Here is a 27,714-nt window from a genome sequence, read left to right on the forward strand (position 1 = left end):
TTTAGTAATAACAGTTCTAGTTAAAAATTATTAGTGTCTTTGATACTTATAGGAATATTTTCATTTTTTCGCAGTCGTTTTCGGTTTGAGGTTTATTTTAAATGGGTTCATTACTTTTTTGTGTTCAAGCAAAGTCCTGAAAGCATTTCTTATTTATTGTAATCCAGATGCAATTAAAATGTCTTTGTCTTATTACACTATGCTGCTAGCATAAATATATGCTCAGTATCTCCTTGTTTAGCAAGCTCTATCGCAATAATGAGCCCATATATCAGAGATGACAAAGATCTGTGTGTACAAAGTTCTCCGTTATGTATAATCCAAAGTCACAAATTATTGTACTAATATTTTAGAGATAAAAAATCTGTAATGAGCCTTAATTTAATATAACAATGAGTAAAATACCACAGTCACATATTCTGGGGTGGGACTGCTGGAACCAGTGCTGTTACTGTTGCAGCACTTTTCATGACGGTACAATAGAATTGTTTCCTGCGCTTATTTTCACAATTGAGTTGCATCAAATTGCCTCTGTCCTGAGGAGATGGCCAATACCGAATAGTTCACTATTTCGAATACATTCGAAAATAAAACAAGAGAGCTATTCTCAAATATATGGACACGAAAAATCCATCTTCAACCACTGAAAATTTTAAAGCAATTAGTCAGGAGGGGGAATAGGGGGGTGCGCATTTCCAATACGTCGATATTATCTTTGTCGACCAATTTGCGACCACCGTGTTTTTGTATGTTTGATTGCTGTGATGCGGTGCTTTGTTCATAATTTGACGAGTTTTGTTCGAAATACAGAAATAACCGTGTTCCTTAAATGTAAGACGGTCTCTCGACGCAGCAGAAACGATGTTCAAGGCTGAAATCCGTGGTCGCACACTGGTCGGTCGTCTTCTGAGTGTCGTACTTTAGTGGTTTGTATAGCTTTAACCCCTGGCCGTAGAAAGGTAATTCGAGGTTTAACGTGTAGAATAAATGCCAATGCACCTACGGTGAAAAAATTAATGGGTTAGAAAAAAATTTGTTTTTTGTTTTTCAGCGGTTTGAATGAAATTGTCCACAGACTGGCTACACCACCCTAGTTTTTGTCCGAAGTAGGCAAATCTGGTAAATGAAATTCATTTCATTACCAGACTAGGATTAGGATTTACATATTTATCCCGGGGGAGAGGAAAGCCGATAAGACGGCTTATCCATATGGCGAACCACGGCCTCTCGTCCGGTTACCATTCCAAGTCGGGTATGGGATTAGTTATATTGTTTGTTTTCGGAAGCATGGACTTGGTGGTGGAGGAAGCCGTAACCGACCAGCGGTTACGTGAACCACCCAACGACGGCGAGGAGTCCAGCAATCCTCTCGCACATAGCCATCACTGCATGGGATTCGAACCTGCGAACCCACGCAGAGCAATTAAAATTAGAGGTGCGGTGGGGAGCGTATTCCTAACGCTTAGCCCGTTGAGCCACACCGCCGCGCCGGACTACCGGTACCAGGCATTCTGACATTTGATTGATTTGCACATACTGACATAACACAGTATCAGCATTTGCAAAGTTGTAACTGTATGATTTAAATATTTATCCAGTCCAAAATTTTGTCAGGCAAGAATACCGGTATGCCAATTTTAGTTTTTGTCCGAAGTAGGCAAATGTGGTGAATGAAATTAATTTCACTACCGCTACCAGGCATTTCGTATATTCCAGTGTTCGGATACCGGTACAAATTTTGGTTTTTGTGCGAAGTAGCCAAACCTGGTAGGGGAAATTCATTTCACTACCGGTACCAGGCATTCTGACATTTGATATATTCCAGTGTTCGGCACTTACCGGTACCGGGTAACAGCTTACGGTGACACCATATTTCAATAAGCTGGAAACCGCATACCGGTATTACTGTATCAGTCAACTAGCTAAGAAGTAATCGCAAACCGTTGCATTGCTGCATTGCGGGTACAGGAAACCTCAAACATCTCCATTCCCCATAAACAACTATTAGCGCTTTAGCGGAGAAAGATTTACGTTCGCTTCTCAGCTGATATGCCTTCGCCGCAATTTTTATTTTTATTCTGACACCAACGAATCTCTTGAAGTCCACAGAAAATTTTAAAAATAAATAAAAGTAATAGCCTTCTGAAGAAAAATTTTATCTTCAACCACTGGAAATTTTAAAGCAATTTGTCCAGTATTCGAAGAGAAAAGCGATTTCTTCAAAACGTGTCAAACAACAAGAACAAGAGAGAGATCTAATATTGAAACGATCATTATGTCCATTTCGTGTCCAATAAAGTAATTGAGACTTATCTATAGTGTATGAAGGGATTTGCATACAATAAACAATAGAATAACTGTTATCTATAACATTACTATATTACCATGCCTTTCATGTTTGCAGATTACTGCGATATATATTTATATATACCCTGAGTTACGTTATCAGAATTAAATTAACACGGCAAGCATTTAAAATAGTGCTATCGGTCATTGATTTGAACATTTTGCGCAACACAAAATCATCCTAGTAAAAGTCCATACTTTTGAATACCAACCATTATCCAAATTATTTGCCAAAAAGCGGGATAAAGTATAAAATATATTTCTGACTTACGACAATTTTATCGTAAGTACTTAAATACGAATGAAAAATTAAATATATTCGGGCACTTCAATGTCCGCATATATATCTTTTATTATTTTATAAATACGAAAATATGAATCAAGAATTAATTATAATCGGGCAGTTTACCACACATTTTAAGTCAATGGATCACCGTTGTATTTTGTAAATACGAAAATATGAATCAAAAATTAATAATAATCGCGAAGTTGACCACACATCTATGTACATAGATTGCCGTGGTATTGTGCTCGAATTTAATTAATTTTTGATTACGTATTGATTCCGTATTCCATTCCTAAAACCCAATATATGTTTACATAAATTTGGCAAGCAGTTCACGCACGAAGACTTTGAATAATGATGTATTAGTCAAATTGAAGTTCTGTTAGACCACTGGATCTCAACCATGGCCCATGGCCCACTGGTAAGCCTCAGAGCCATTTTGAGGTGGGCCACAAACATATTATAAATTACGAGGTTTGTTGATTGGAAAAAATGATTTGATAACAAAGTCAGCTTCACGCGTCTTGAAAAACAAAATATCTATTTGCAAAACATGCCTCGCCGTAACCCACCCAATGGAGCGCAACATAGGTCCCTACCCATTATACGGCAGGAACAGCTAGATATGAATATATATATATATATATATATATATATATATATAGCACTTTGCTTGCACATTATATCAAAATTAAAAAGAATATAACGAGAATGTCACGGCCTTCAATATTCGACGGGCTCGAACTGAGCATAACATGTAAAAAATTAACAAATAACGAATCCACGGGGACATTGTCTCATAAATACGAACAGAACAAACATTAAATTAACCAATTTCTAATATATTAAATTTTCAAGTATTCCTCACTATCCGTCGGAAGAAATTTCATCTACTTCTTCTTTTCAGTGTTTAGCTTTTTAGTGACCTCAGCCACCTCACCATCCGTCGTAAGAAATTTCATCCACTTCTTCTTTTTAGTGTTCAGCTTTTTAGTGACTTCAACCACTTCATTTATTCGTCGGAAGAAATTCCATCTACTTTTTCCTTTTAGTGTTCAGCTTTTTAGTGACTTCAAGCACCTCATTATTCGTCGGAAGAAATTTCATCCACTTCTTCCTTTTAGTGTTCAGCTTTTTAGTGTTTTCAACCATCTCAATATTCGTCGAATGAAATTTCATCCACTTTTTCCCTTCAGTGACTTCAACCACCTCATTATTCGTCGGAAGAAATTTCATCCATTTCTTCCTTTTAGTGTTCAGCTTTGTAGTGACTTCAATCACCTCGTTATTCGTCGGAATGAATTTCATCCACTTCTTCCTTTTAGTGTTCATATTTTTAGTGACTTCATCCATCTCACCAGCCTTCGGAAGAAATTTCATCTAGGCCCCTACTTCTTTCTTTTAGTGTTCAGCTTTTTAGTGACTTCAACCAACTCATTATTCGCGGGAAGAAATTTCATCCACTTCTTTCTTTTAATGTTCATCTTTTTAGTGGCTTCAACCACCTCATTATTCGTCGGAAGAAATTTCTTCCACTTCTTCTTTTTAGTGTTCAGCTCTTTAGTGACTTCAACAACCTCATTATTCGTCGGAAGAAATTTCATCCACTTCTTTCTTTTTAGTGTTCATCTTTTTAGAGGCTTCAACCACCTCATTATTCGTCGGAGAAAATTTCTTCCACTTCTTCCTTTTAGTGTTCAGCATTTAGTGACTTCAACCACCTCACTATTTGTCGTAAACAATTTCATCCACCTTTTCCTTTTAGTGTTCAGCTTTTTAGTGTTTTTTTCACCTTTGGGAACACTCCAATTTCTGTTTTTCCTCCACTTCACCCGTTTCTTTCTTCAGCCTTTTAGTGTTGTCCGTTAGTTACTAACTAACTGTCATCCAAGGCATGCAGGCGATCATTCGAAATGTGGTAATCTATTTTTCTCGTTGTACCGTATTGGTCGCAATATGATAGAGATCGCTGGCGTTAGTGAGTATGTTATTGTTGCCAAGATGTCATTTAGGTCGACCGTACCTATACTTTGGCAAGCTCTTTGACATGATTGTGAGGTCATAGTGACGTGAGACACATCTGCACATCACATGGTTGTGCCACTCAAAATAGAAGTACTTGTTTAGTGAACATGTGCCGATTTTTGCATAGGCCTATAATATTTCTGTGATTTGATCACAACGCCACTAAATATCTAACTTCGGATTGTGAATCCCTTGTCTGCATGCTAAGTAGAGCATGCATTACTGCATAAGGAGTGCATGCATAAAGACGAACAGACTTTACGTCGTTGCATAAATGCCAGACGATAATGAATTTAGAATCTCCTCTGCAGTCTGCATGAATCCCTATTACAGTATTATTTAATTAAGACAACATTCTTACCTTCTGTCCTTTGCTAATATACTACCCAAATCTATATTCTTTTTATTATTTGTTTGTTCATTGCCATTGTATAAATAGTAGTATGAGTAGAATGTCGAATAACAAAGCCAAAGAATTGGAAAATGAGCATGAAAATTGGATTGAAGCTCATTTTGATCCAATGGCAGGCTTCTACACGTTTTCCCCATGCCTGTCATTAACTGATTTAAATGGAGATGGAGACTATAAACTGCTGCTAGCAAGTTTAGGTAGTGGAGTCTACAATATGAAACTTAAGGTATGTAATCAGCTGAATGAAATCATTAATTATGAGAGATAGACTAATTTTAACAGAAAATAAAAAAATGTATATTCTTTATCGATTTTGGTAATTACTGGCGCATTGAGATACGATTCCAGCATATTTATAAACATTCAGCCATTGGTTTGTATGAACTATTTATAAAAGGGGTCTCGTGTAGTTTCGTACCTAACGTACTTATAGTGGGCGTAGCATGACAATCTTTTGACATGCCAATCCTAACCCTCACCTGACTACGCCATCCAAAATTTACGTCACTACGACGTCACAAACACGTTATAGAGCTTGCCAAATACTCGTACGATCGCCCAACATGGTGTGGTCAGGTGGGGGTTAGGATCGACACGTGAAAAAATTGTTATGCTGTTATGCTACGCCTACTAGAAGTACGTTAGGTACGAAACTACATGAGACCCTATGAAAGTACAGAAGTAGGTAACCGGAAAAATAAAATTGAAGGTAATATTCCAAATTTTTGAATGTTATAATTTCAGGTGTTCAAGGGTACGACTTTAGTTCAAGAAACTTCTCTTCTGGACTTGCCTGTGGGAATATGCACATTTTACATGGATCTCCATGAACCAAGGATTCCCGGGATTGCTGTGGCATCTGGACCGTTTCTTTATGTTTATAAAAATATGCGTCCCTATTATAAATTCACCTTGCCACTTTTGCCCATCAATCCTATTGAATCTGATATATGGAGTCAAGTCTCTGAAGATAAAATCGATATTAAAAGTTTATGGACAACCTTATCTTCCATCAAGGTAATTTTCTAATATATTCCAAATTTTGAGCTATAAATAATGGTGAGTTTGTCATAATTATATCTACAACTTTTTGTCAAGGCGATGAGACTGAGAGCCAGTTTTGATTTATGATCATATCATAAGATGCACGGGTCTGGTATAGTTTAGTACCACATGCACTTCTAGTTGGCCTGGCTCAAGAATTTTTGCATATGCCAATCTTAACCCCCACCTGACTACGTCACCGAAAAATTACGTCATTTCGACGTCACATTGGCGTAATAAGGCCCACAAAAGTATGTGGATGGTCGTCCAAAACGCGCAGATTATCACCCGAAATCGAGCAAGCTATTTCTCTCGTTTTTTCGTCATAACGATCACGATAGGAGAGAGATCGCTGGCGTCAGCGAGTTCGTAATCGGCGGCGCAGATGCCATTTTGGGCGATCGTAATTACACTTTGGCAAGCCCTAGGACGTGTGTACGACGTCGTATTGACGTAATTTTTGGATGGCATAGTCAGGTGGGGGTTAGGAATAACATATGCAAATTTCCGTTTGATACGCTAACTGGAAGTACTTGTGGTACTAAACTATACTAGACCCAGATGCACTAGCCCAAATGTTGGCAATATTCCATGCCAAGCATCAGTGAAGTATGTGCAACCTTGAATGAACTCTGAAGTTGCATTATTATAGCTTACCTCCCTTCGGACAGAAAAAATTTTCTTGTTTTATTTCTAACAACTACTAATCGCTGACCATATCATGTTGTTCGCTCGTCAATTTTCTTAAATTAGTTCCCCATCATATAAGCACCCACCAACCTCTATATGGCAGTGTTATTCCGAGAAAGAAGCCTTACTAGTGCTTTGTACAAATATACATTTTTAAATGCAATCGAATGTCTATAAAAATCTACTATATCTAACAGTAGTCAAAATTATTATTTTCAAATAAGAAATATTGAATATATTCGAAAATAAAATCGAGTAATAGGAGCTTTTCTATGGGGCATGAAGGAATTCGCATACAATAAACAAATGAATGTCTGGTATCTTAAAACTAGATATGAAAATTTAACAGTTTTTTTTCATCTCAAATTGTCAAATCACATGTGATAACTTAGCACTTTATTTGAAATATAAAGACAATTCAAATAACTGTTGATGTACATGCACCAATGAAACCATTGGGCCAATGCGAATCAAGGCTTCTAGCCAAACCTTGGGTCCTGGCAGGGATTTATGTCTCCATTAATAGAAAGATACGCAAAATGTATAAAACTCCCTTCAAAAAAAGGCCACAATATCAAACAAAATGTAAACAAAACTTACATCAATTTACTTATGACTGGGGGTGGGCAAAATCGAATATTTTTTTCGAATTGAATAGTTCGAATATTTTTTACGAATAACGAATTAATCGAATACCGAGTATTTTTCTTATACACAACCGGGGTCCAGAACGTCGGAGGTCGATAATCTCTTCGGAAATTAAAAGAAACAGGAAAAGCATTTTTTTCGGCAAAAAGCGTTTTTTTTACTTGTTAAATTTATAATGGCTATGTGTTTTTGTCACAGAGATCGCTTCAACGGCGACACCCTAAAGTTGGTAATCTCTAATTCCGCACTTTTTCTTTTTTGTAGATATTAATTCTTGCTGGTCGGTGATAGTCGAGCTCCAACACACTGTTAATAGTTACCGATATTATAACTATTTTCTTACAATAATGTAGACCAGGGGTGTCAAACTCGTGGGTTTTCGAGGGCCGCATTGTATTTTGGGAATTGTGCAAAGGGCCGCAAACAGTTTTGCTAATGTATAGGCCTACTTGAAGCATATATTTAAATATGTGTAGTTTGTGACATGTATCGTTATGCAATTAAACAGCCGAATGAAGTTTTTTTCTCGATACGAGTTATTTTTTAAAATTTCAAATGCCATTTACATATTAATTTTTGCATTTCACGATTATTGCAATTTACTGTATTTTTCACAAAAAATCATAAATTTTCATGTACAAATATCCAAAACATTTTTGAACAAAGAATAATACATAGGCCTACACTAAAAATGATTTAATCTAAATATATAGACCTAAAATTAAAAAAAATACTACAGAATAAACTCAATGTTTTTTTATTACATATGTCCTGACATTTGGCATCTCTTTTGTGCCACCAGCTTACAGATATCAGGCTGAAATGATTTTACAGATTTTACATCGATTAATCTGGATTGTTGAGAATGTTTGATGAATTTCAGTAATGAAAAAATATTACGTTTATCATTTCATGTATAGATCAGTAAACAAACAAATAACTTTTTGGACCAGACATTTCCTACCATTGCGTGGCATAGGAATGCTTGAGGTATGATTGATATTGATGTTTAGTAACTACCGTGTTTCCCCGAAAATAAGACCTACCCCGAAAGTAAGACCTAGCCTGAATTTTAAAAATGATTTTGATATAAGCCCTACCCTTAAAATAAGACCTAGTCGATAGAGCACAATTTTTTTTTTCTAGTCGATAGCAAGACATCTTTCCTACTCGTTTTAAAGGTTAATATCGGTTTTCATATTTTGTATATTTGAAAATCTCGTAATTCTCTAAATGAAAACATAAGACATCCCCCCCAAAAAAGCCCTAGTGGTCTTTTTCTAAAGAAAATTTAAATAAGACACTGGTAGGTAGTTGTATAATTAAAATAATATACAAACATATAAAAAATTTCTGTTCAAAGTTGATATTTGAATGCAAATTGCAACTACCAATTTTCTTCAAAAATGCCACCTTCTCCATGTAGCCCACATGACCCTAATAACTGCAGCAAAAAAATTGTATTACTTCGATAAATCCAAATAGATCTGTGGTGACATCAAATCTACTTGGGAAATGATTGGGTATTGAGCTAACATCAAACAAGAAAAAAAATTCTATTAAAGAGCTAAGAACTGACAATGAAACTAAAGTATGTGTGAAAAGATTCTCCATTCTGAATAATCTCATGAATCCAGTAAAAGAGTTATTAATAAGGTATTTCTGGCGAATAAGTCTACCTGGTCAATAAGACGAGGCCCGTTTTTAAGCCTGAAAAAATGGGTTTTTGCATATAACCTCCCAATAAGACGGGGTAGTAAATTCGCATCAACATCAAAATCTCAAATTACCATGCAAAGGCTTTTAAGCCTGTAATAACTTTTCCTTGTAGCGTAATACTCAATCCATGACAACTGCGGGAATTAAAACTGTCTTTTAATTTCAATCTGATTGTGTTCAACGTAACTCGCATAACTTGCGTCCACCCTATAAAAACATTACCGATCTAAAATAACTCGCCTACACATGATTATGTGATAACTCATATCTCACAACACAAGTGCCATGGTTGCTTGAGGGCAATAAAGTAATTATCCGAAACCTCGCTGAAAATTTGTGACTCAGGGAGAATAAATGCTGAAATGAAAGATGTTTACTGCTCAAATAAGACATCAACACTGACAAGAAACCATTGCAGATTTTCACAAATTGCAATCTCAAATCAAATATGATAATCACAGGTTTCACAGCATTGAAATTCCAGATTCACAGTGCGAGAATGCCGATTTATTTAAACGTACCTGATGAGGACATGGGAGACACTATCGCCGAAGGTATTTTATGGTCCGAATTGAATAATAAAGGACACCAAAAAATGAAAATTATCATACTCGCCCATACTCACGACCCCCCAAAATCAGGCCAAAAATTTGGGTCTAGGAAAGCGACTTATTTGCTGGGAAATACAGTATATTTCAGACCAGTAACTGTGAGGGAAGTATTCGGAACTATAGGAAGACTTCTTGATAGCAAAGCGGTGGGATATGACAACCTGCCAAATTTTGAATATCAGTCTGATATAGTGTTTCCCATACTGTGTGAGTTTAATAATGCATCCCTAGTCTATAGTATTTTCTCCAAGTGTCTGAAACCGGTGTTTAAAATTGAAGGTGAAGAATGTACAACTAACTATCGACCCATTTCGGTTCTTTCGGCTATGACCACAGTATTCAAAAACACTCTCACACATCAGATTGACACAATTTTTAGATCGAAATAGCATCATTAATAAATCCTAGTTTGGTTTCCAAAATAAGCACCATACCCAATTATGCAATACTTGATATGGTAACCTAGTTTTTATGACAAATTAGAGAAAGAGGAACATATCAGTACAATATTCCTTGACTTTTAAAAAAGCGTTCATTCTCAGTTTCATCACCGGTATCAAACAATGCCTTCCATTCGTTTTCATCAATGTTGTCCAAGAATTCATTAACCGAGTTTTCGGAGTTCGTCCTGATGCAGCATATCTCAAACCCCCTTTGCTATGGTTTCAGTAGGTATTTCTGCCCAAGCATTCACTATCCACGAACATATTGTGGTCAAATACATTCTTTTCATCGCACCTGTGGTGTAAGAATGATTGCCGTTGATCCTCCAGTTATCCTCCTTGAAAGGCTTATTCACAATTTTTCAAAATTTTTATCATTGCCAGTACATCTTACTCTGACATGGTCAAACTACTACCCGCATGCTAAATCCGACTCGTGGGGTAATTCAATCTGGCCCGCCTGAAACTAAAACCAAATTTTGATGTTTTAGATAAACAATAGCTCAAGGAATTTGTTGATATTGCAAATAAAATTTGTTTTGTTGCAAGGCTTATTGTTTTCCAATTTTGCTTTTGTATCGCTGTAAATATTGTTCATAAAATGTAACTTATTTTTTGGTCCCTGGTCCAAAAACCTTGTCCACCCTTGATCTAACTGTTACCGTTCATGCAGCTCTATTTTCTTTGGGCTGCTAGGTTACGCATTCGGTAACATACCTGCATACATTCATTTTAATTGCATCGTGTAGCTTCGTCTTGCAAGTTTCTCCATCATATCGGTAATACTGCACTGTTCTCAGTTGGAAATAAACACCGCTCAGTTTTTAAAATGCTCGAAGACAAAGAACAGCATGACAGTGAAAAGCTAAATAACAGCACGTCGATATTGACAAACGACAGCCGGTCGCCGTCGTAAACACTTAAAACATATTATTAAATCACAATTATACTTTCCGAAAAGTAGATGGAATGTCTAAAACACTTGATCTCAAAAATACAAAATGCTGTCAACGCAAGTGAGTAGTGACAAAAATCTGTCATTTTCATGTAAGTCGTGTCCTCAAATATGCCTACATATTATCTATTGGTGTGTATACTATGAGGTGGAATAGGACAACTAGAATAAAAATGAAAGAATTATGCACTTTATTGAAATTACCATCAATTGCATATTATTTGAGAATACAGCACTGTTCTTAATTGGAAATAAATGCCACTCAGCTTTTAAAATGCTTGAAGACAAATAACAGCACGACAATGTAAATCCGAATAACAGCACTTCAAAATTGACAGACGATAGCCAGTCGAGGTCATAAACACTTAATAAAACTTAATATTAAATCACAATTATGCCAATTCGCCAGAATTTGCCAAAAAGTAAACCGAATGTCTGAAACGCTTGATCTCGAAAATACAAAGTGACGTCATTGCAAGACGAAAATCTGTCATTTTCATGTAAGTTATGTCTCCAAATATGCCTGCATGTTATCTATTGATGTGTATTATACCCGATAAACTAAGGCAACTGGAATAAAAATGAAAGAAGTATGCGCGTGATACAAATTACCATCAATACAGCGATTCCATAAATGTCACGGAGTGACATTTCAAACATTTAATCAATTTTACTGCATCAAGGTCTTTGTGGTTTGCTACTTTTAGAGTGTCAATTGGTAACAGTAACACTGATGTATTTACCATAATTCACTTTTCACTTTCAACCAAATATTTTTCAAACGATGAGACAAAACAAGTGTTGTCACTGAGTGACAAGAAGTTGAATGCATAAAATGACTGCGATAGATCAACCAAATTTCGTCAAAAGCTTCATGACATATCAGTTATAATAACTTGTCTCTCTTCTAGAGATATTATTCTCTACATTTATGCAAAATTTATTGTACAACAAACGTTTTTCAGGAAGCAGCCCAATTATACAGCACAACTAGTTGCATGTCACTCCAAAAATTCCTTATCATTAAAATGGTATTAAGAATGTTGAATAATTAGTTGTATTAGGTCAAAATTGGGTATTTGTTTGAAATTACAAAACTTTTAAACAAAAAATTAGGAAACATGATATTTTTTGTCGTTCTGCTTGTGTCTCCCTCAAATTAATATGCTAAACGATTGCACTAACTTTAATAATCTATAAAGTTAGGTGAAAAGCTATGTTGCACAGCCAACATGGAACATACATGACTATTCCACTCCTATATATTTGGAATCTTATTGCAATGACTTGAGTATGGGCAATTCAAAATACAGAATCTGGAGGATCCGTTAATCCAATTCAGTTTAAGCATCTTCGCAACATACGACAATTTTTGTAATTTGGTTTAGCATCTGCTTGCAAAGCACACATAGTAGCAGTAGGCCCCAAACACAGTATTCTTAGTCTGCATATTCAGAACAAGAAGAAAGTGATAGATATGTCACTGTGAAAACTCGTTATTGCATCATTTTTGCGCTTTTCAGCACTATGATATAGTTGGCACATGAAATTAATTATTGGTGAAAATGAGTGATGCACTGTCGTTTTCTAATTGGAACAATCTTCAATTTTTGACAACACATCATATTTCTCTTACATTTCAAGATTTTTCGTATCCTATGAGTTAACCCGATAAATCGATATAAACCAAAATCCAGATGTCGATGTAAAAACTTGAGATTTGATATTGTCTGTGAATTATTTGAATTCACTTACGCCTTTTACCAAAATATTAAATTATAGGCTATTGCAAAACATTGCATTTTGCCATATTTATTCTGCCATTCCAACAGATTACATATTTTTCCAACTATAGATTTGTAGTTCAATAAATAGTCTTGCTGCACACTAACACAAATATATTTCTGTAACGTTTCGTCTGACCAAGGTCAAACATCCTCAGACATACATATTTCAGCTAAAGCAAGAACAGCAATTGCAAGCACATTTATACAATGGGTGCCATGGCAACAAAACAACATCATAACAATGTGAGTTTACGAACCCATGCAGGTTGTGATTGAAAAATTAATTATCAACACTAACATTAAATATTTAAAATTAAAAAACACATGAAAGTTTCATGCACATTAATAAAATGGGTATCATGGCAACATAACAAAATCACAACAATGGGATTTGAAAAATCAATAAATTAGTAATTGTATTTTATTTAACTGCACTAAAAAAAAAGAAATACATGAAAAAAAAAAAAAATTACGAAAATATACGGTGTATAAAATGTTCCTAAATGCCCTAAACTTCTTTAATGTTCATTCCCAATGGTTCATGCGTTCCAAGTAGGTGAATGAAATATGATTCTTTAGTTTTTCGGTAAATATGGTCTTGAAACAGCTTTTCAATTCCAATTACATTAAAGTCTCTTAGTGAATGTCCAGGTTGCTTAAAGTGAGCACCGACGACCAGGTCTCTGTTTTTTGATTTTATACTTCTAATGTGTTCTAAAGTACGATATTTCAGATTTGTAGTCTACAATAAGTTCATTCATATTGTCCAAAATAGGCACATGTTAGGTCAAATATTTTGGTCACCGATAGTTTTAAAAAAGTTGCCATTGCCATTCAAATATGTCATTCAAGTTTCCTTGTGGGTAAGATCCAAAGTAAGTGGAGGGCAAAGCGGAAGAATTTGTATTTCAAACCCAATATTATAGTACTTCGCGTACAGAGAAATAGTATTTTTAATAAATGGCAGACTTTTGTTACTCCGTGACGTCACGGAGTGAGAAGATTTTTCGAAGTGCTGCGAAAGAACAACAAGCAACTATCAACTGCCAAATTGGTAAATTATTGGGCCCAACCCCCAAAGTGATGTCTCAGATTTTGAGGCAAATAGTTATTGAAATAAATCAGATAATTAAAATAAAGTTGAAAAATTGTCACGGAGTGACAACACAGGGCAAATTCCCATCAGCTCTGTTTAGCCCAGTGTTGCCAATAGTGCACGATGCAATATTTATATTAAGCACAGATATCAGAAGTAAAACTTAACACATACTTTGGTTGAACAAATTCATTTTAAGGTAACATAAATAGCATGAGAGTTCATGTTACAAAACTGAAGAAAATTAGGCAGAAAACCATCAAGTATTCCGCTGAAGAAAAAACAATTATTTTGAGCCATATCTGTAACTTCTCATGCGATTTCAAAAACTTCAAGATATGTCCTACATTTTCTGCAGTTTAATATTTCAATAAGGCAAGATATAATTTTTACCAAATTTTCAACTATCTTATAGAATTGCTGAATAGCATATTATTTGAGAACACTTACAAATACTTGGGTATACACATTGATAGTCAGTTTAAATGGGCAACACATATTAACTACATTGCTGGCAAGCTAGCTAGAACAGAAAGAATAATATTTGAACTTGAAAAATTCGTCATCCTATCAGTTATTGGATTGGTGTATTTTTCCCTCTTTTAATTAATCATATCTCAGTATGGCATCCTCTACCCTACTTAGCAGATTCGAGATGTTGCAAAAGAAATCGATTGGAGCTGCCGCTGACGCACCTTTACAATCCCAACTTGACATATTAAACCATAGATTTAAAATAATGAAACTTTGTTAGTCCATGAATTTGACACATTTATATCCGCAGATTGCCATAGTATTTTAGAGAAGTAGGCTAATGCTTTTATTTTTTCATCAATGCAATCGTGTGTTAACTTGAACAGAATTAAATAAATATGGCAGGGCACTTCAAACTTCGGTATTGGTCATGGATTGAATATCATGCGCAACAGAAATCATCATCTGAAAAAATCGATTCCTTTAATTATTATTATCAAAATCATTTGCCAAAAATCGGGAAAAAGTATAAATTGTTTTTTTCCTAACCTTTGGAATAAATCAAATTTTTTCGACATGCAGCAATTTATTAGGTTTCGTAACAAAGCGTATGTACACAACTTATCTAATATCTAACCCTGGTTGGATCTATGCGAGATGCATGAACCATAACCATGTTCAATATTAATCCCAATTAATTTGACCAATAGTTTTTGGGAAATATACAGAACTGTGTCCATTTAATAACACGCTCCATTTAAAAGTACACAATATTTCATTAAATTTTGATTTCACTATTGTTCGCGAAGTACAGGACCGATAGTGAGGCACAGGATTGTCTGGAGTAAACTCTTTGCAGTACGGCTGACTAAGGTTTGGTTCTTATTGCAGCTCTAAATAATTCTCAATTGCCAAAGATTGTCACAACAATATGCGCTGTGCGTTCGCATAGAAGATAACTAACAATCAAAGTGCCGATTTTGTCATCATAATAACATGTGACAAAGCAGGTATAATCCTTTGAAGATTTTCCTCGAAAACGAAAACCATTGCTAATGGTGGAAAGTATCTATTATTCAGGAATAATCTCAAATTAGCTAAAAAGTATTTGAATACTTCGGTATTTAAATATATCCGGATACAGTATGAAATGAGCAGTTTTTATTGCATTCTAGAACAGTTAGAAAGTTTATCACCTCTACATAAAAGTTTGTTAGACAGAGATATGTTACTGTATTTTTGACATTGTATTTTTGCTTACTTGGATTACCTTAATTGACTCTCGTCTAACAAAATTTTCACAGGGTCATCTTGGTGATATTTCTCTCACACCACGTTCATTGCAGTTTTTACTTCTTGAAACCCTAGACGAACAGATGGAATTTGTAGCGCACCACAAATCAACTCCTCTTAAAAGGCAAACCGTAATAACCTGCCTCAGTACCATGAAAAAATCTGTGCCAGAAGATGATGCCATATCGTGTGTCGTTGTTGCAACCGAAAGTAAAGAGGTGTGAAACTGAGTCATGTTCCTTTTAAATTAGTTATGAATCTTGTGGTTGTTGTGCTCGTTGGTGCTGCTCCTTAAAAATGAGAGGGGATTCCAAATCAAAATCATGCTACTGATTACAATATTGACTAGATTTCTATGTTCACTGACAGAAACAATAGTTTTATTCGTGTATATATTACTTGGTATCTTTGATGGAATAATAATGGAATAAAAACATAATATTAAATTAGCCTTTACCCCACACTGCATCAAAGACATATTTGATACATGACCTCTTCTTATTGAACTTATTCAGATATATATTTTGGACTCAGAGGCATTCAGTATACTTCAGAAGAATCATCTCCCTGATACACCTGCTTTTATAAACACTTCTGGGTTATATGATGTTGACTTTAGAATTTTTGTTGCATGTCGTTCTGGAAAAGTTTACATTGTGAAAAAGGACCAAGAAACTGTTTATTTATGTTTAGAACTTCAATCCCAGGTGGGAAATCTGATAGATAAAAATTTGATGATCATCTATTTGAAACTGTTAAACTGTTTTATACCTATAATTTAGCCAGTCAGCACTATGCTCTAGTGCAGGGGTGGCCAACTCGAGACTCGCGAGCTCATAGTCGGTGTAATGCGGCTCTTTTCGGATTGCTTATTATAAGGAAAAAATAACTTGCACACTACAATTCATCATTTTTCCATTAAACATACTATTATGATTTATTTGGCATTCTTTTGCGTCGAAGATATACATGAACGGCTTCATTCACTTCAGCATGCAATTGATTATTATTACGTCACAATCAGATTCTTTGTTGTGCGCCACGCTTATTGCACTACAACGGCTGTCGTAATCATTTTGAAAACGAAGTTCGGCGACAAACGCGCATTTTATTGAAGTAATTGAAGTGCAGATAAACTGTCATAGACGTCGTCGACAATTGATTTAATTCTGAGACAGATCGTTTGAAATTCCCTCTAGTCTCATCTCAGATAAGGTGATCTATCTTAAAAAAGGAGACCAACTGAAATACGCTTTAAGTTTAGTTTATTGATAAGAAGTCTTCTTCGATATTAACATAAGCGACGGTAAATCTCGCTTCCGCTCACGACGGGAATTTTATTTGCGGCGGAACGAGGGAGTGTTTTTGAAATTTATGCAAATTTCGGTGTTTTTTGAGTGGTAATAGAATACATATTATCCCTTCCATCTACCAAAGTATTTTGAGTTAGATCACGAAATTGCTACAGCAATATTATGCTATTGTTTGCCAACCACGAAGCGGTAACAGTAAAGGATTTAGCGAATATTTCTATTTTTTATCACGGTTTGTAGTTTCAACTCCCAAGAAAAAAAAATGCCTTTTTTCTATCCGGTTTGTGACTCAGACCACCACTTTTAAAAAAACATATTTTTTTAATCATATTTGAAAAAACATATTTTTTTAATCGCCAATTGCAAGCTCTTTAAATAAGCTTTCCAACGAGCCGTCAGTGGGCAGCAGAGGTTCATTAGTTTTTCGTTAGTCGATCGATTAGTTGTGGGGGTACAAATGCATAAAATCGGCGTAGCAAATACGATTATTTAATAAAAAATAAAAATCGCATGGAAAGGGTTAATAAGGGAAGGGACCATTGGGTTATAGAAAAAAATGCAGATGAAATGATATCCTAATATCAAATGATCATGTTGGTTAGTGACATTTGCAATAAACTAGCATTCTAGCAGAGCTGACTAAAGGTCTATCTGGTTACACATTCAGGTTACACATTCCTGGTTAAAACCCCATCCCACTACCAGTGTTCACTCTCAGGAATTCATGAGTGCGATGGTGCCTCCCGAGTAAAAAAAAGTGAGGAAGTGCCCTCGCAGATTTCAACAAGTGATGTGCCTCACTTTACATTTCCACTTTTTTAAATGCCATAGCTACTCGAAAAAGCGCTCTCGCGTAACTGGTTTCCCTATATGTCCCTTGCCTTTAATTTTCATGGAAAACAAAATTATTTATAGTCGAAAATAGTAAACACGTCACATTTTGATTGCTGTTGTGGTATGATGATATGATCATCAAACATACCCCTGAATTTGCAACCTCCGTAAATGCAATTTTGACTTTTTCGAAGTCTATTTTAGGTATTATAATAGTTGTGGACTTGTGTTATCATTTTGCTTGAATTTCACACAAGAAAACTAACTACCGGTATATAAACGCCCCTCTCTTGGGTCACAATCGTCTATTCCAGTGGCCGGCACCCTTTTTTAAGTGACGGACCGGTATATCCTGATCTAATTTTTGGCGGACCACCTTTATACAAATGGACTAAGCCTATGTAATAAATAAAGTAAATGCGTTTGGAAATTTACGTTGAAATTTATTCAAAAACAAAGGTGATTCTATGTAATGCGATATCTCCATATTGTTTGCCGGCCATTAGCAGTTTCCAACTTGTAGACATGGTCGACAGTGATATATGTAATGTCGTAGTGTTTCGTACATCCAGCCTACTTTGATATTTCGTTTTTGTGGTTGTCAATATTGAAAACTCGGCCTCGAATAAATACGATATTGTGAAAGGTAACAGATTCTGGATCTATATCTGGGTATTGCTCGATTTTCGTTTAGTAATAACTAATGAGTTGTTCTTGTCCGATGCTGTTTTTAGTCGTAGGGTTTGTGGTTGGATTGTAGAGGTGTTATTAGGCCCTTGTTCGTTTTTGAGTCACCTTTCTACGAACCGGTAGTAACCTTTACGCAGACCAGCGATGGGCAGAAAGTAGAACACCCATTTTTAAAAATGCTCCTAAGGGAGGCTACGACGTCTCTTTAAGTTTATATATTTTCAGTCAGATATATTTGCACCAGCAAATTCAGCTCTTTGGTCATGTGTCGGCCTCGTTTTCAAACATCTGGTCAAGGTGATCAAGTGTTTTTGCGGAGAAGTAGTTTACAACCCTTGTATTAACGCAACACTGTATTATAAATACTTTTTTTGCAGTTATTGCGATATCTATTAGATGGGATTATCTCCCTTTCTGCTCCACATATCTTATGATTTCCACAAAATATCATCATGTAAATGCAAAATTGCTTTTAAAAAGTACTCGCAAGTACTATTTGTCAACTTGAAATTTTAAAAACAAAAAATGCAGATTTTCAAAAATACAAAAAATGGCGTTTTCGTAGTCTTTCGTACAAAATTGCTTTGCAGTTTTTGCACCACCCAATTCATGGTGTAATAAATTGCATAGGCAACAACGGTGCAGAATGTCTTGGTTTTTATTGCATCACTACCCATCACTTTCTTATTCCTTCTTTATTATCCAATTTATTTATCATTACTGTATATGTACATGGATGAAGCCACATTAGGCTATTCATAATATTAGGAAAATAAAATTGGAATAACATTTCGGGTTCTGGACTCAATTTATTAAGTATTTTAGTTTGGCAGTCGAAAATTGACTTCATTTTCTTTCTGTGACATTGTAAGAAACAGAATATTGATCAAACAATGATTATCTCAACTATGGAGCATCAATAAATGTAATTTTTATTAGCTAAGAATGATTTTTGTAAATTTCCTTATTGAAAATGACTATATTGAGCAGTGGTTCTCAACCTTTTTCAGTTCAACGTACTGGTAAAATTTCAAAATAATTTTTGCGGACCGGCAGACCTTCAAAATTAACCAAAAATGTCATGAACACAAAACATAAAGGAATGCAATCAGGACAAAAGTAGGCGGTGCAGAAGAGGACAATCCAATTAAATGCTGTTAAAATCCCGAGATTTTTAAGGCTTTGGTATCCACATATAGATATTTCACAAATTGTAGGTTATACCATTTTATTTACCAGGTAATACCGTACTTTTTTGAAAAAAAGCCATCCATGCTTACAGTTTGAGTCAGTCACACTAGTGGAATTATTGTGCGAAATTTTAACAAGGAATCATTTTTTGACTACCAGAATTGCCATTATTGCCGACTTATTTTATCATAATTTGAACTCAAAATAGCATTCAGGATTCACTCACTGACTTTGCAGGGTTTTTATTCACTATTTAATATGGAAATAAAACAGCCGCAATAGAAAAGTAAAATAAAGAAGGTCAACTATCGTCTTCAAAAATATCCACATTCCGGCGTCAGAGATGATATTTTCAGCTTAAAATTAAGATAGTTAATTTACAAACGGTGACAAAAATATCCGAGCCAACCCAAAAGATAAAAATCGAAATAAAATCCCGATATTCGAAAATTCGTTAAAATTATTCGATTCGATGAATATATACTATTTTGCCCACCCGATCTGTAATCACGCCAGCACTCTGGCGAAACGCGTGGTAGTCCAAACACTGATGCAATGAAACTTAATAAAACCTTCACAAATTTAGTAAATTGCACTACTTCACGAAAGCGTGGTGGATTTGACGATTATTTCATATCCGACTCGAACACAAAAACAGTTATCTTTTTCGGATAGTTTCTGCAGTTTGAAAAGTCGAAAAAAGCGTTTCGAAATAGTAAATGCTATGATCTGCTATGCCATCAAATTATGCTCGGGCCTTGCACGAAATTCAAAACGTGAAAAGATCCTCCAGCGGTGAAAATTATTTATAACAACTTTAAACCCATAAAATTTTTTAGCGATAATAATTAATTGTTGTAATGAAATACAGTTTGTTTGCCTCCTTCATTTCCTCACACTATTGAAAGATTTTGGAAATGGGAGAAAAAATTGAATTGTAACAAAAAAAATTGAGTCGTGAAAAAGTGATAATAAATAATAAGGAGCAAAACCTAAGCGCATGATCGGCGGCTCGTTTGAATACCACATATTACCCATGCGGCCGCGCAACGTTTACAATAGTGTGAGGTGCTCCGAAGACGCTCTCGTTTACATTAATGCAAGAAAACAGTTATCGGTAACTATTAACCATTTGTTCGCGTTTGACTATTGCACTCTTTAGGAGTAGAAAATGTTCGTGTTTTGGGATAGGTGTGCCACGAATATTTAAATAACTAAATAGTGTGCCGCGATATAAAAAGAAGTTAGGAACCACTTACCACTGCCCTAGCGGCTCTAATATTTCTGTGTTAATATTACTTGAAATAAATATGTGATTCAATTGTCATGCAAGTTGTTTTAATCTTTTACTCAATCCCGAAAAATCCCGGGATTATACGGCTCAATACGCGGATTTCAAAAACTATGTGCTATCAAACTCCTCAGATATGAGGTCATGGACTTAACAAACATCCAGCCAGTCAGGGCTTAAAATGGGCAGAGGACCTCTCACCAAGTTTGGTTGTTAGGCGAATATCGGTACTATAACAGTTAAAAAATCATGAAATCAATGGACGGCATGTCAATACCTTGTATTTTGCAATTTGCTTATAATATATTTATATTGGAATATATTTGGGAGACCAGCGGTTGAAAACCACTGATTTAGAGTACGGTGCATCATTTGATTTTGACAATATTGAACTACGTACTCGTTTTCATGTCATACCAGTCTCAGTAGCTGCCCACACAAGCAAACTATTCAATAATTTCTTCAAATTACATTCACCTAATTTGCAACTTTATATCCTCTGAAATTTTTTCGTTATTTTAGATTGTTGGAATGGAAAGAGTTCATAAACATTTAATTATAGTGTGCATGGATAATACCCTTTCGTGCTATACAGGCAAAGTAAGTAGAATCGTTTTATATTGTAAACTTAGATATAAATACCAGTAAGTGGAAATTTGAGTTCTGAAAGTTATGTTCCCATTATTGCATTCTAAGGTGTTTTTTATTGCCAAAGTTTGATAACACATTGATAATTGTTAATAATTGTATGTAAGTGGCAGATTTCTGACCAATCAAGAGGTTCAGTAGCGGGACCTGATTTCATCATTTCATTTCAGTTTCACCAGATCTTAAATTGAATAGGGCTTTTTTGAATGACATTTTTGAAATATTTTGATCTTCATTAATTTTCTGTGGGGTTATATGCTGGTTTATTAAGCATAAGCCACTTATGAGGTATAATGCATTTTTTGTAAATCAATTTCACTGTCTCATTGTTATATTCATAACAGATATGACCTGGCTGTTAACTGTTTTTGAACGTTTCATGTCATGCTCCCAGTTAATTCATTGGAGGTTGTTGAGGGCCGTGGGGTTGATACACTTGTCTTTTATTTGTATATCTCTTGTTTTAAAATGCTTCCTACCCCTGAGCCAAAACCTAATTGATTTCAGGGTAAACGACTATGGAGAAAATATTTAACAACAAATGCTGTTTGTACCTGTCTTATGGATCATAACAGTAAAGGGTTTAAAGCTGTTCTTGTGGCACTTGAAAATGGAGAAGTACAGGTAAATATCTACCATTCTATGTGGGTGTTCACATTTCACGTTATGTTCACTTGCAGATAATACCTCGGGGTTGTTTCAGCATTACTTATAGTCACAGGTATATATTTTTTTTTTAAAGTTAAATTAAATACAGGCAAGTAGTAGGATGAAATTTTTGAAACCAGATCATACAGTTGTAACTTGATTCTGTAATTTCCATTTTCTCTGTATATTTGATGATTTCCCCTATAAACATGTTAGAAATATGACAGCTCTAGTTTGACAATGGGATATTTGGATATATTTGTAGTCAACCTACGGTAATTTCATCATACCGATGATGAACAATTTTGCAATCTATTGGCGACCGCAATAATGGTTATTAGGGCTGTCCAAAATCGAATATTTTTTTGATTCGAATCAAACCGAATATTTTTCTCGAATCGAACCGAATAATCGAATATTATTGCGCAATCCTAAATTTGTCTCTAATGTACAATAAAAACTTCCTCTTCAATATTGTGATAACGTATGTGCAGTTATATCTAAATTATTCCAGAGTCATAAAAGGAGATCACAAGCCTCCCTGAACTGGTCAAAAAAATTAGGGTTTTGAAAACTATCAAGTTTTAAGAGTTGGAAATTGCACAGACTCTTTTGATGCCCGTAGTTGCTATTTTATAGATAATTAACTCAATATTTTTTATGTTATTTTCAGTAAAATGATAAACAACTATTAATATAGAATTATAGATATAACTGTTGCCCAAAAAATTCAAAATTGCATTTCGGGAACTCACAATTTCAGAGCTAGTTTGATGACATTAATATTTGATGACCATATTGTTGCTGTACAACAGCCATCAACTCACGAGAGTGCCATTATTTGTCATAGTAATAAATGGATGAAACAAAGTATTGCCATTGGAAGAAATTACAAATTCTATTGGAAAAAGGTATTGGACCTCCTAGACGTGTTTCAGTCCTGTACCATGTTCCTATGATTACTGACTCAACTGGTACAAATCAATTCTATTTATAGAACTGGCGTTTTTTGCTGACACAAAATTTGCTTTTTTTCTCCTTGTGTTTTCTCACAAAACCTCATCATTAAATCATTGTTACCGAACTTTTCATTTATGACCATGCATGAAATGGATAATTACATGTCACCGGGCAATAGGAGAGACCTTTTTACAGCAAAGAAAGCGATAGTAACATGTGTTTGCTTGTCCGGTGAAAAACGCGGTGCAAAGGTGGCCGTGAGGCGCATTATGTACCAAATTTTAGCGATTCTAAATTGGCCTGAAAATGCGTCGAATAATTTGCGATTCGATTCGATTTCGAATATTTGGTTCGCTTGGACAGCCCTAATGGTTATTATTAACATAACTTACTGCAAAATTGCATCAAAGTCTACCTGTACAATGATTTGCTTCTGTCAGTTCATATTTCGCCTAATTGAATGATATTTATCTTTTTGGAATAGGAAATAATGATACATATAGGGATGGGCAATATAGAATCCCAAAGTATTCGAATCCAACAGGATCCGATAACAGGATTCGGTTTCCGCCTCTCCGGCGCTATGCGTCAATTTTTGCATTCCGGGTTTCTAATTTATCAATTAAAGACGAGCGTTCTTTCTCGCGTGGAAATTTCTCTCATTTAATTAAACTTGCCTAATCGCAAAGAACCCGTAAAATTGGTTACATCAAACACTGTCATCTGAATCGGCGTATTCTGGACAGGAAGTCGGCGAAGTACATTTCATGGCGAAGACTCGTTATTGCATCATTTTTTGCGTTTTCCTGCTTTGCTATCTAGCTAGGGTTTAATAATAATAATTATTTGTGACGACTTACTGGCGATATCCCGATAATCTGATTGCAACAATCTTCAATTGTTTACAGGCGTGGGTGCCTTGCTTCATTTTACATTACTGTAAATGATTTTCCGCGACCGGCGAGTTTCCCCCAGAAAATGATGTATGTAAACCAAAAGCCAGGCGTGGAATGTTATGATATTACTTGCGATTAACTTTAATCAAATATTATTTAGGAATAATTTCATTACTTTTATTACACCAGGTTCCGAAATACAAAGTTATATCGCAAACAACGACGATTTGTCGCATTTAAATTTCACTCTCATTTCACTCAGACATTTCCAAATAAATAATACATTTATAATTTTTTGACATCTAAATCCAGCAATCAGGGAAATTCCCACTATTTGAATAAGTATGAAAATAGAATAGGATATTCTAGAATAGTAAATTATTCTACATTGCCCATCCCTAGATACATAATCATGTTAAGTATCTATGTTAAGTATCTGTTTTCACAGATTTAGACAAGGTGTAGGTAATATATTTTGGTACCGGTATTTATAATCTTGGCCTGTGACTTGCTTAGTTAATATTCATTTTCAAATTCTAGGTATATCGGGATAAGTATCTGGTAGATAGTATAAAATTACGAGAGCCAGCTCAAGCATTGTTTTTTGGAAAATATGGGCGAGAAGACAGCACGCTCATAGTTATTCTCAGATCTGGAGCTATGAATCTGTTAATTATGAAACGAACTGCAGTGTATAATGATAAGGATACACACAAAGGGCCTCCTGCTGCTCAAAGCATAAAGTTAGTGTGCTCAAGGCATAAACTCTATTTACTTGTGATACTTTAATATTGACTAATATTTAGCAAATCAGTTTGAACAAAAAGTAATATTAATTCCAATATTTGGCCATATGCCACTCCAAACAATTTTACTCTATTATACATGATATACCACCATTGATGATTCACTAGTTAACTGCAATAGTAGGGACTGCCTATCGGTGATGAGGCTTTCATTGAACTTCCTTTTACTCACAAAGTTATGCCTACATGCCATTGGAAACAGTATTGTTCAATAAATTAATCAACTGTCCCTTGTGTGTTTGTGTTGCGAGTCTCAAAGTCTGAAATTTTCTCACTTTTATTTTGATGTAGCAGCTGTATATAAATCATTTGCTCACTCACTCCATGGCCTCATCTTCTCTATTCATTAGTTATGGGAGAAATAAGTTATTCTTAGATAGCTGTCTAAAAGATTGGAACACAGAATCTGTTTCCTATACACTTTGTTTAATATCCATATTGGTGAAAGGATAGACAAGTATGTATTGATATGATTACTGACGGAAACCCTAACAAGTAATTAGATGAATACTTCAAAAATATTAAAATTTACTGTTGTATTTGATGCATTATTTAGTCCTTCAGTGTCAAGCATGAGCATTTTATTGTGTTGTAGACTGAACATATCGAAGAAGACTCAAATTTTTGTTGATCAAACTGTGCGTGAACGAGAAAATGGAATTGAGATGTTTCAGTCCTGTCAGAACGATGTTAAAAGATTTAAACTCAACACAGCAGCAACTTACTTGAAGGCGTTGGATTCAAGTACAACTCCGTTATCAACAGACCCTGATGTACCATTGAAGGTAAAAAGGAATACGGTACTTGTTGAATTCACTTTTGTATTGTGTTGTTATATTTTTCTAACGCTTCATTCGAATAATAAAATCGATCATTTTCAGCTTAAATTTTTCTTAATTCTATCTCCAATATTATTAATTGAAAGTTCAAAGTTAAATTGTGGAATTTGAAACTCTTATCTCATACCGTAGTTTTGCGTCCTGCTTTTGTGAAACTGCATTTGGGCCCTAACCTGGTACACATACTACGTTCCGGTGTAGTTGCTTGTTTGAACTCTTTTTGGTGTTTTGGTATTTTTGTTCAAGATGGCCAAAGTATTGCATGATTCTAGGCAAATACAAGATATTTTGTGTTTTATTCGATGCAAAAACATTAACGTAGGAAATGGATTCCAACGAAATTATTAACGAGCATGGTTTAAATTAATAATATATTTTCACACCCAAAATAAAAGTTCTTGGTTTTTTTATATTTGGCAATTCAAAAAATGATTCAATTTTTTATGGCGAATATAAAATCTTACTAAAACTCTTTGGTTACTTAGTTTATTGTTTACTTAGACATGCAATCTATTTTAGATCTCCGCAACAGTTCAAGGATTAGGACCAGTGTTTAAGCTACTCATAACCCTTCAGAATAGTAATGCAAACTACAGTGTATCCGATCCTAAACTAGCTACTGATTTGAAGGTGAGTTGACCAGAAATTTGATCGTATTTTCAATCTGGTTATAAATGTTCTCATTTGCTAAGTTTAGTGAGCAAGAATTTTGTTATCATGCGATTGGTTTCCCATATTATCTAGCTGTTTTTCATCATTTATCTTTTTGCTCTCGTTTATAGTAAATATGAAATCTTCAGTATTGAAGGCAAGCTCTGACACGCTATTACTATAACAATAACATGTAACAATAAATTTTCAGTTGTGCTTCAAGTATTCGGACTTGACCTATAAAATATCTCCTCAGCTTTTGCAAGTTCCTGCTTTAGTGCCTGGTGTTTCGTATAGACTGGAGGCGAGAGTTGAATGTATTATAAGTAACCGACCAGCAAAAGATGAGATCAGGGCGCTTATTCTCAAAAATGGAATGACAAGACCGATTGTTACTGCCAATATTTTCATGCCTGCATCAGAAGCAACTGTCGTAGTTTAGTCCACTGATCAACCTTACAAATTGTCCAGGTTGTAGTATCGTTGTTAAAGTGTGTAATGGGCTGAATTGACTTTGTGTGCTGGAGACCAGCATTGCGGTTGTCTGTGATGTGCACTTAACAGTGTAAAATATTTCATCACATGTCCACTAGGGGCAGTAAAGATTAAAAATTATTGCCCATTATTTAGCTTTTTGTATTATTGTTATACTACACTGCTTGAAAATATATTTTTATATGAATGTGTATCTTAATTAAATCCCAGTTATAGTATGAACTTGATCGCTTAATCATAGGGCGAACCACTGCCTCTCGTCCAGTTGTCGGTCCAAGTCTGTTATGGGATGAGTTGGCCAGTTTTTTGTTTTCGGAAACACGGACTTTCGCCGATACCGTCGAAAAAGTGCTTATACAAATTGCCAATAATATGTAGTTTTCACCAACGTATAATATATATACATCCCGCTTTAGGCGGGTCAGTCCCGCTTTTCAGCGTTTTGTCCCGCCGTCCCGATAAGTCAGCCAAAAGTCCCGCTTTTCCAGCAAAATACACAAACATGTTCTCGTTACTGTTGTTTCTGTGTAGCGCAGCGCTAGTCTACTTACTGAAGGCGAATGCGTTCGTTTCCCGCTGGTTCCCATTGATGGCAGACGTATCGCATGTAAAACCAATACTAA

At 35.1% G+C, this 27,714-nt stretch overlaps 1 protein-coding gene across 1 annotated transcript; it reads left to right on the forward strand.

The window, feature by feature from the left end:
- The first annotated feature begins 5,096 nt into the window (after positions 1-5,096).
- Positions 5,097-27,309, forward strand: LOC120347477 (BBSome complex member BBS1-like). The gene is made up of 10 exons (XM_039417474.2): positions 5,097-5,295; positions 5,814-6,086; positions 15,841-16,047; positions 16,345-16,536; positions 21,671-21,748; positions 22,304-22,420; positions 24,841-25,043; positions 25,702-25,891; positions 26,465-26,575; positions 26,808-27,309. The coding sequence occupies exons 1-10, from the start codon at positions 5,101-5,103 to the stop codon at positions 27,036-27,038; spliced, it is 1,797 nt and encodes a 598-aa protein (XP_039273408.2). The 5' UTR covers positions 5,097-5,100; the 3' UTR covers positions 27,039-27,309.
- The last annotated feature ends 405 nt before the right edge of the window (positions 27,310-27,714 follow it).

The sequence above is a fragment of the Styela clava genome, chromosome 11 (genome assembly GCF_964204865.1).
Source record: "Styela clava chromosome 11, kaStyClav1.hap1.2, whole genome shotgun sequence".
NCBI classification, from domain to species: Eukaryota; Metazoa; Chordata; class Ascidiacea; order Stolidobranchia; family Styelidae; genus Styela; species Styela clava.